Genomic DNA, 11443 nt, shown 5'->3' on the forward strand with positions numbered 1-11443 from the left:
AGAAATTAGATTCCTACGCATTTCCGGAACATGCAAGACATTGGTAAGAGTAATAAGTTTTCCAGAGGTAAGAGTGAGAACGATCTTCCCTTTGCCTTGAACAGTTGCAGAAGCTGAATTACCCATGAAGACATTTTCACCATCAATTTTTTCGTAGGTAGTGAACATGTCTTTGTTGGTGCAGATGTGTCTCGTTGCTCCAGTATCAACGATCCATTCAGCAACATTACCTGTCAAGTTAGCTTCTGAAACAACAGCAATAAAATGGTTAGGATCAGAAACTTCATTAGCTTCAGCAAGGTTGGCTTGGTTCTGATCAGGCTTCTTCTTGGATCTGCAATCTACAGACTTGTGACCAGTTTTCCCACATTCAAAGCATTTTCCCTTGAACTTATACTTCATTGGTTTCCCTTGAGGTTTGAAAGGACTTCCCTTTCCCTTAAACCTATCAGAATATGCATTAGGCTTAGGTTCTACAAGGGTAGCCTTAGCGGAACCGGAAAACACAGATTGACCCTTATCCTTAATACGATTTTCCTCCTCAATTTTCAGGTGACCTACAAGCTCCTCTAAGGTAAGGTCCTTCTTTTTATGCATCAACTGATTACGAAAATCTTTCCAAGAGGGTGGGAGTTTCTCAATTAAAACTATAACAAGAGTAATATCACAAATACCCAAACCCTCGGCAGCCATAGCAATGCAAATATTTTCATAAGCATGAATCTGATCAATAATTGGTTTATCATCTTGAACTTGAAAACCTAACCACTTACTGACACAATAACGCTTAGTACCAGCATCATCAGTTCCATACTTCTTTTCTAATGCATCCCAAATATCCCTAGCATGACCAAACCCCATATAGATATCAAGAAATGCATTCGACATATGATGCAGCAACATGCCCTTACATGTCCTATCATCTTTAGCAAATTTCAACTCAAAAGCATGCAATTCAGTTTCATCATCAGGTTCGACAACATCATCAAGCACATAAGCAATCTCAATTTGTTCTAAATAAAATCGCATCCTAACAGCCCAACGTTTATAATTCTTGCCATCAAGAGGTTCTAACTTAGACATATCAGGAATCATGAATTTCGAAGTCAAAGCCATAAGAATCGTCTTTTAGATTGTTGAGACTAAACCAAAAATTAGAACAAACTTATCTGATTCGATGAACTGAACGAAGAACAATTGTTGCGTCGTGGACACCCACTGTCCTAAAAGACGATTCCGCGCTACCTCCCGGTGCAGTAGAACAGAATGCGGTCGCCCTCCAGGATTAGCGCAACTCCGACGTTGTGTGCACTCACAAAGCCGGATGGAGTCAGAACATATGCCCAAAACTGAGAGCAATTTTGTGTGAGAGAAAGAATGTGTTTTCGTATTTGTGTGAATGATTTTCTGTGTTTGAAGGAAACTGAAACTCTGATTTAAGTAATCAGAAGGAGAGCAACTCAACAGACAAAAACGGCTGAGGGAATGAATATTGCAACAGCCAAAAACCGGCAGAAACATTGAATGTAGTAACGGACGTAATTAATGGTAATTAATCCAACGGTTACGTAATCAATACAGATTCCCGTAACAATGACTTAACCAAAACAGTCCAGTTACCAAAAAGAATAGGGTTGACCCACAAAACCCACCCCACGCCCGCATTCCCAAGGGCCCAAGGCCCAAGGCCCACGGCCCGAGCCCGGCCCGGCGCGCGCGCGTGTGTGATGTGTCCACCCATACCATTCTCACGCTTTCTTAAACAAGAGTTACACTCATTCCCCAATTAATAAACAAAGAGAATATGAAGAGTTTTTTCCATGTGGGACTCTTTTATTTTCACTCACTTTTTTCCCTTTGTGTTTCCCAATGAGAATTTCCAACAATAATTCATGTACAAATAAGCTAGTACTGCCCTCATCGAGATAATTGAACTTTATTATTGCTAGAAATTGTAAAGGTGTTGGTTTCATAAGATCTATTAGTTCAATAGTATTTAGAAATTGCAGGAAATCAAGCTAGTAAAAGAAACAATGTAGAAGTAGAAATAACACACTGACCTCGCGGTAATTATGTAGGATTACTATACGGAGTAGTAAACTTAGGTCATAACCTTTTCAAAAGGTCTTGTATGCACAAAGTGTACAATAAATTTATTGTACACCAACAAATTTGTATCCAGTTTTCTCTAACTTTTACTCAATTTTCTCCAACTTTTATATTATTAAAAAAGTTGATAGATAAACATTTTAAAGGGTTAAATGATTAATTTTATACATTATTATTAATTTCAAAGAAATATTTTTTATTAAATTAAAAAATTTTATCACTAAAAAAAGTTAATAACTTTTGCATATATAAGGGTACACTACAAAATTATGCATCAATTAGAGATGGATTTTGAGACGGATACAACAAACGTCTCAAAATAGAGACGGATTACTAAATTTCGTCTCTAAATTAAAATTGAGATGAAATTGTATAGGGAGTTTCAAAAATTCCGTCTCAAATTTGTAATGGATTTGCAAGAATTCCGTCTCAAATTGTTTTGAGACGCTCTATATAGAGACGCCTTATTTTCGTCTCAAATCCGTCTCTAAGCATCATTTTGAGACGGATTTGGACTATATAGAGACGAAATTCCTCGTCTCTATAAAATGATTATTTTGTAGTGGTAACTTTTAGGCATTTTACGTTAACTTTAACTTCGATGTACGATAATTATCGTACACCCCATGTGCTTCGCTTAAGCTCAACTTCGAGCTTTAGGTTGTTTACATGCTCGTTAGCGGTGCTCAAACTAGAAGTTTCAAACAAAAGCGGGCCTACGAGAGAAATTTGTGTAGCCTTTTTTTTTTGTTTTTTTTTGAGGGAATAACCTAACCTAAACTATATTTTACGAAGTAGTATGCTGTAAATTGCAATTTCCTGAAGATCAATAAAAAAAATATCTACGAAAAAAATTGATAAGATATGATGACTTAATTAGACAAAAATAGGGATCGAATAGGAACATTTCAAATTTAACTCTGTGTGATTGTTCGTAAATTTTAATTCAAAACGTGAAAACGATTCCGAAAATACACGAATGCATAGGATCATACGAAAAACTAGTTCGTATATTCCTCGGAACTAATTAAGAACAAGCAATTTGAGAATTCTTCAAAGAGAAGTTGTACATTTGATCCCATGAATATTTGAATTTAAAGGTAGAACTTGGAGCAATAGCATTTCCGTTGTTGATGGTACAATCCGAGCCATCTTTGTTTAAAATGGAATGATCGATTGGTTCTTGTGTTTGAAATCCATCGCATGATAAAATTATATCCACAAACACACATGAACATGTATTTTCAATGCTAACTTCGTACTCAGCCTTCCCTCCTACTTGTGTTCCGGTTGACACTTGATTGATTTTCAAGTCCTCATTTGTGCATATACTACTTCCTGTAAAATAAATAATTAAATAAAATCATGTTCGTTATACCATGTACGACTATGACTTTGTGTTCTTCACCTTGTTATTATTGCTAATTAGATCAGACCAGATCAGATCATATCAGATCAAAGAAGTAAAAAATACTCACATAAAACATTCAGATATATCGGACCATATCATAAATTAAAAAAGTCAGACCAAATGAGGTGAAAAGAACAATGCCTACGTAAATATTTAATATTTTGCGAGAAAAACAAACGTAAATGAATCTTACCTCCATGAACTACACAAATGAAAAAGAAAAGTGCAACGAGGGATTTGACAAGTACCGCCATTGCAATAGTTGGGAGGAATTAGATAAATCCCTTCGTATTTTATTTTTCTTTGTATATGAAAGACTTTGATGATTTTACCAATGATGCTATTGACCTATTTATAGTGGAGGAAGAACTGATCTTAGGTTGACAATATTTTACTTTCTTTATTTGTTTGATTTTTTTTTAAATTTTTGAATATATATTCCTTATGTGCTTGAGAATATGAAAATAAACCATCGGAAAAAAAGATATTGAGGATTTATTTCTAAGTAAAAAAAATCTGGAGGATTTCTCTATAAAAAGAAATGATCGGAGGATATCTTTCTCTTTATTTTAGGGGTAATTTTGTCTTAAAAAAAATTGGAGGATTTAATTCTAGGACGGTTGTATTTGCATATGATATCTTCTTTTGTAATAAAACTAGTATAATACCCGTGCGATGCACGATTTATAATCTAAACATAAATTATTATGAAATTTGGTAGATAATTATGATCAATATAGAGTTTATAAATATTCTTCAAATAAAAAATGATTAATAATGGATAAATTGTTATTACTCATTCGGTGTCTTGCTTATTAAAACAATTAAAACAAATAAAGGTACATAGATAAAATTATTCCATTCTCATTCACCACTTGTGTCAAGCGTAAGTTATCTTACCCGTCTTTCACTTCGTTATTAATTCTCACTTAATACTCGCACAGTCACTCGCCAACCTGATTACCCGGCCACTTAACATCTATCTAGATCACCATGTACTTTATTGAGCTAGAGATGACTTTGAGGCGGGAGAAGACTTGCACACCCGCACCCACCTACAATTCTCATCTTCATCCTCCCATCCACGATAAGAAGGATACCCACCCCTCTCAACCCCCGTCTCGAGAGGTACAAAATAAAATCCATCACCTTTTTCATCACCCCCATCCCCGTGTATCCACACCCACCCCTAAACTCGACTTTTTTTTGGTAAGAGAGTTTGAATTTTAAAACTCTATTATGGAGCCTCTGAAAATTCGTCTGTCTGATTAGAGTTACTGAGCAAATAAACAAAACATTATAATATGTAAGTTAGATGAAAGATTAACGACTCAGACGGGTACAATCTAAAATCCATCATCTCTCCTTCGTCCGCCACGAATACATTTGTTGACCCCATTAAACAATAAACTTTCGTCCATTGCCGCCCAATTAAGGCGGATGCACATAGAGATCTCCCAAAAGACCCTCCCCACTGACAATCAGACATCCCTATATTCGATAAATTAATCCAAATTTCCTTTCAACTAAATTTTAAATATATTGACTTAAGTTTATTACGAAGTTTTAAAATTTATTGTATTAGTTATAATATTGAAAAAAAAAATGAAAAAATTGTATTTAAAAGTGACATACATAATTAGGATTGGTGAGTGTTCTTAAATTCGATCAATTCAAACTCACCCTATCACCAAGGTGGTTACATGTTATTCTTATACCCATCAACTAAATATCACTTTTTGTTAGTCAATATTAGTCAATCATCTATGTTTAACTTTGTCGTCCGACCAATCTAAAATCCAAACTCGCCCCATCACCAAGGTGGTTACATGTTATTCTGATACCCATCCACTAAATATATTTTTTTGTTAGTCAACATTAGTCAATCATCTATGTTTAACTTTGTCGTCCGACCAATCTAAAATCCAAACTCGCCCCATCATCAAGTGTGATTCACCAGTTACATATATTAATATTTTTTTGCACAAAATTTAGTGATACTGCAACCATTTACATTAATACATAAAACTTATTTTGTTATTGCAAACATATTAATAATATGGAAGTTTAATCATCTAAATATTATGACTTTGGACATAGTTGATTTCGATATATTATTCAAAACTTCAATCAACATACTCTTAAGACTTCAATAATATAAGCGAATAAATTATTATTCGTGCTCCGTATAAAAATATTACGATAATGAGACCTATAAAATGTTTGAGACAACCTTATTAAATACATTAAATCAATAGTTAACTTTTATTATGCATACCAGTATTCATTATATGACACAAATTATTAAAATATTGATAGTATTATAATAATATAATTGATAGTCCAAGTTAAATTATTATAAGATTTTCTATATTAAAGGAACGTTCGAACATGTCCGTACTAAGTATATGGCACAATATCTAAACAAAACTTGATAGCACTTACAATTAGTCATTATATATGTTATAAGAGAGAGAAATCATACATCGATTTGCCTCTCTTTTAGCATAGTACAGAGTATATAGATTTAAATTAAGAAATTTATGGACATGAGTAAATAAGTAATTCGTTTAATCAACTATTACCATAAGTAAATATAAGATTTTAGGTAAAATATATACAAATTATATAAATACTTTATCATATGTTAGTCATCATTCACCAATATTATAAAAGAGGCAAATCAGAGCGGCATTTGTTAGCTCCACATTGCCTCTCTTTTAGTATAGTACTCCATATACATATGTTTGTTAAAAATTGACTAAAATATAAGTCATTTGTCAGCCTAAAATATTTGACGAAGTTTTTTTAAGTAGAGAGTATTACGTGTTAGTTGCGCATCATTTTTCTTCTGTACGACTTCTTCCATCTTTTTTTGGATAAACCACTTTATTTTCACGGTTGTTAAAAATAAATTCAACTATTAATATCTTAAATTATCATTTAGTAAAACTTATTTTAAAAAACAGTAGTATTATGTAAGTATTTAGAAAAATGCAACAAAATGTTACGGAGTACATGACTATGTTCAACATAAAATATTAATAATCACAAAAAAACAGAAAAAATAGAGGTATGTGTGAATATAACAGCTAATGTAAAAATCAAATAGTTACATCTAAAAAATTTAGGAATTATGTAGTAAAATAGTAGATAGATTAGGTTATACAATTAATTTTTCTCATGTTTAAAGACGTTACAATTTTTTTTTGAAAGTAGTACAATATTACTATTAACAGTGGTGATAATTATCGAATTTAGTTGCTAAATATACTACGTATAAAATAGTACAATCATTGACGGTTATAATTATCGCATTTGGTTGTTAAAATATTGTAGAGTACTATTGTAATTTTTTTAATACATTCTTACTCCCACTTGATTGATTTTTTAAGTTATTTGTATTCGAATTATGTAAGTACGAAATACAAATAAATAGACTACTTTTAAATTTTTGTAAAAGTTATACTATGTACTCCGTACAATGGATTAATTTTTTATAAAAAGATGTTACCAAATATAAAAAAGATTTATAATTTTAAAAAATATTCTATATGTACAAATTGTAATCTTTTTTATTTTAAGTTAAAGGGAATCAAATATTTTTTTCAAGGTAAAATCTAACAAAATAATTATAGCATCAAGTATTTTATTTATTTTTTAATTTTTTTTAATATCTATAAGAGAGGTCAGTCAATGAGTGACATTTGTCATCACCACATTAATTTCCTCTCTTTTAGTATATTATATAGATATAGAGTACTACAATAACTTTTTATTATACACTCTTATTCATATTGTATTAATTTTCTAATTTATTTGTATTCTAATATATTATGTAAGTACAAATTGGTAGATTACTAACTTTAAAAAAAATAAAATATCCTACTACGTACTCCGTATAATGGACTATTTTTTTTATAAAAAGATAATCATATTGGTTATATTTGTTAACAAAATATAGAAAATATTTTACAAAATATTTCCCATGTATAGAATGACATCTTTTTATTTTAGGAAAATAGAATCAAATACTTTACAAGGTGAAAGTTAACAAAATACTTTTTTGTTTAATTTTTTTTATATCTATAAGAGAGGTCAATCAATGAGTTACATTTGTCATCACCACATTGATTTCCTCCCTTTTAGTAAAATATATAGATATGATTTCATTTTAATAGAAATGATCTTTGGTACCGTTAAGTTCGAGCGATTTCCAGCAATAATGTTAGAACACTACAAGAATTTGTATCTTTAACGACAATCTAATTTTGACGGGTCAAAAATCCCGTCGCAAAAGTTTTCTGCGACGGGTCTAAATAAAGACGGGAACAACCGTCGCAAATGTCTTTTACGACGGGTTAACGACGAGATTTTCCATTAACGACGGCCCCCTTTTATGACGGATTCGCGATAGAAAATATATCCCGTCATTAATCAATGATTATTGGCCTTTAGTGACGGGATTTCCCGCCGTTAATGGTACAATTTTTTGTTCTGGAAGATGCGAAAATTCCCAAAATATGCCCAATGTTATGTTTATTCTCATACTACTGTCCACGCAATCAAGCAACCCGGTCTAATTTTTTTTGTTTACCAGTCAGCACGAAATTGTCAACTGGATTATTTGTTTAAATATGTAAACCACTATTTCAGTTAGCAGTTGTTTCTAAAAAAATTATGTTTTCTAAAAATTATGGTAAAAAAGAAAAAATATATATATATAAATTATGTTTTCGAACATCTGTGTGTGTACTGGACATAATCTAATTAAAGAATACATATAACAGTCTCATAAATATGCATTATAGTTCTTAAATTAACGAGATAAGAGATTTCGAGTCGAACAACATTTAATTTGAGCGAGTTTGGTTCATTTAGTTATCGAACTACAAATTTAAGCTCAAGCTAGGTTTAGTATCAAGTAAATCGAGATGATCAAGCCGAACTTTACCGAACCTAAGACGGACAATTACGAGCTCTATTCGTGCCTACTCCTACTATAAATGATAGTTCACAAGTTCAAATACCCTTATAAAAAATCAAAGCTTTCTATTACGTTTAATTTTTTTTTATTTTTTTTGACAAAAGCTAAATAGAAAAATAAAACACTAATTATTAAAGGTCGTTCCTGTTCGTCTGCACATGTTTGCAATTTCATGTGCCCTTGTAACCTTGTCACGGTCCACTTTTAGGATCGTGCATCTTCTGAAAGAGGAGGCGATCCTCCGAATTTCATGTATGCTCCAAGTTATCTCAGCTGTCGCCTTCTCCGGTGTTTCAAGACAAATTATCGCATTAGAACAATCAGAATCAATTCTAATGTCTTGTATATTCTTGTCCCTAGCCCAAAGAAGTGCCGATCTAACCGCAATTAACTCTGAATGAAGCGCAGAACCACAAATCTCATAGTTTCCTCCCCGTCCTTTACATGGTGATCGTCCCCTTCCTTGAAAGCCCATCCGCTCCCAGCACGTCTCGTCTTTTTTTCCCATGAACCATTAACCTGCAAAACAAAGTTAGTACAAACAATCTTTTCAATTCCCAAGTGGATGAGCTGAAAACCAGGTGGTTGGTTTGGCCCATCATGGTTTTCCTTTGGCCAAACTCCTTTAAAAGTCTCTTCTTTTTTGTAGCTCAAATCAGCATTCCACAAAACCTCTCTAGCATGTCCTCCAGTACCCCGGAATTCCCTTTCATTCCGAGTAGTCCAAAGACCCCAAAGCATCGCTATAAACATTTCAAGTCTTTGTGTTTCTCCTCCATCCTCGCTATTAAAGAGTAGGATATAGCTACGTACCCATTTTTACAAGGGATACATTTTATTTTTTGTTGAGCATATTACCAACGGGCTATGGTGCCATGCCAACCTAGAAACCGAGCAGAATCTAAAGAGATGTTGCATAGTCTCTTCGTCACAACCACAATAATTATTATAAGAGGCATCCACATCAATCCCTCTATATGCCAGGTTGTCCTTGGCAGCTAAACCATTGTAACTTAATTTCCATAGGAACATTTTCCATTTCGGTAATATTTTTAATTTCCAAAGAAGTTTATAGTATTCTGAATCATTAGGGTCAGAAGGTTGATCCTCCAGGTCTTGATTTTGTAATAAGAAAGCATACCCTGATTTGATAGAGAATCTGCCAGAGGATGTATGTTTCCAGTATATGAAATCCTGCTTCTCTTCTTTGGGAAGTTCCATCCCAATGATTTCCATTGCGTCCTTCCATTCAAATCTTTGTCTAATGAGGTATGCTTTCCATTCTAACGTACTATGGTTAATGAATTCATCCACTCTCCAAGACAAAGAAGAACCAAGCGTCTGATTAGACCTAACCTCCGACACTTTCCCATTCACCCAAGCCATACTTGAGGCCATAATGCTAGAGCCATTTCCTACTTTCCATGCCATCCCATTCTTGAAAAGCTTACTTTCCATGTTCAGAAGTCTCGATCCCCAAGAAGCCCCATCTCTTAGTCTATTCAGAGGTTTACAGACCCAACAACCTGTAGCGTTTAGAATGATCTTTGATGCTAGAAGCATGGGATTTTGGTGAAGGCGATCGGCCTGTTTGAAAAGCATGGTATTATTTAAAGTCCCCAAAGCACGCACACCTAGTCCTCCCATCCCCTTTGGTTGTTGATCAACTGTAGTTCTTTTTACCCAATGTATTCCTTTTGTCCCATTTGAAGCCCAGAAAAACCGAATCACCATTGAGTCTATTTTATTCGAAATCGAGAGCGGTAGTTTGAGGCACTTCATCACATGATAACAAGTACTATGAAGAATACTCTGAATTAAATTCAGTTTTGTAGGTTGAGACAAATTCAAACTAGCCCAAGCTAAAATTTTCCCCGCTATTCCATCAACTAGATAATTAAAACTCGAGTTCTTTTTCCTCCCTAGATCAATCGGCACTCCAAGGTGCTTTCCCATTGTCTCAACTGGTTGCATTGCTAATACATCCTTACATTTTCCAACTAAAATAGGATCCATTCTTGGCGAGAATTTAACAAAAGATTTAGCAAGGTTTAGTTGTTGTCCTGAAATCATCCCAAAGTTTGCTATTGTTTCCTTTATATGACTCACTTGCTTTAAAGAAAAGCATAACATCATCCGCAAAGAACAAATGAGTTATCGAAGGAGCCCTTCGATGCACTTTAATCCCACTAATTAGATTAATACTTTCGGCCAATGATAACATTCGAGAGAGAATGTCCATGCAAAAGAGAAAAAGATAAGGCGAGAGTGGATCACCTTGTAGTAGACCACACCTAGGAAGAAGTTGATCTGTCATTTTACCGTTGATAAGAGCTTTATAGGACACCGTCGAAATACATTGGGATATTAACATAATCCAATGACGAGGGAAGCCATAAGCATGTAGAACCTTTAAAAGAAATAACCAATTGACCCTGTCATATGCCTTTGACATATCCACTTTTATTGCAGCCAAACTCAAATTCTTTTTTGCGTTTATGACATGTAGTAATTCGTGACTAATTAGCACATTATCTTCCATGTATCATCTTGAAATGAAAGCATGCTGGTAATCCGAGATTAGGGAAGGTAGAACTATTTTCATCCTATTAACCAAGCATTTTGCAACACATTTATAAAGGAGATTACGTTTAATTTTATGTCGTCCTAGATCGGTCAATTGGTCACGGATAGAGTAATTTCGAAAAGAGAAGAGGAACAGTGAAATACAATAATGTAGGGAAGTATCTAGATATCTCCATTGTCCTTATAATTTGTCACTTTTGTTAGTAGTGAAGTAGTACTATAGTAGAATAGTAGAATAGTAGAATAGTAGAGTTGCTTTCATAATTAACATCTATCGACTTTGCTCTTTTGGCAAATCCAGGATCAAAAGCCAAGTGGCCTTGTAAAGAACCTTCAAATTAAAAGCACAA

At 33.4% G+C, this 11443-nt stretch overlaps 1 protein-coding gene across 1 annotated transcript; it reads right to left on the minus strand.

Moving 5' to 3' along the window:
- Nucleotides 1-2998: 2998 nt before the first annotated feature.
- LOC130466102 (uncharacterized) lies at nt 2999-3831 on the minus strand. The gene is made up of 2 exons (XM_056834825.1): nt 3714-3831; nt 2999-3447 (listed from the first exon to the last, which is right to left on the minus strand). Exons 1-2 carry the CDS (start codon nt 3772-3774, stop codon nt 3137-3139), a joined length of 372 nt encoding a protein of 123 aa, XP_056690803.1. The 5' UTR covers nt 3775-3831; the 3' UTR covers nt 2999-3136.
- Nucleotides 3832-11443: the final 7612 nt, after the last annotated feature.

This window comes from Spinacia oleracea, chromosome 1 (genome assembly GCF_020520425.1).
Source record: "Spinacia oleracea cultivar Varoflay chromosome 1, BTI_SOV_V1, whole genome shotgun sequence".
NCBI classification, from domain to species: Eukaryota; Viridiplantae; Streptophyta; class Magnoliopsida; order Caryophyllales; family Amaranthaceae; genus Spinacia; species Spinacia oleracea.

Excerpts from the sequence above, each read along its gene's own strand:
- LOC130466102 (XM_056834825.1), bottom strand. The coding sequence starts at position 3,774 with ATGGCGGTACTTGTCAAATCCCTCGTTGCACTTTTCTTTTTCATTTGT. Across the intron at positions 3,448-3,713 it reads CATTTGTGTAGTTCATGGAG|GAAGTAGTATATGCACAAAT; the intron begins GTAAGATTCATT and ends TTTATTTTACAG.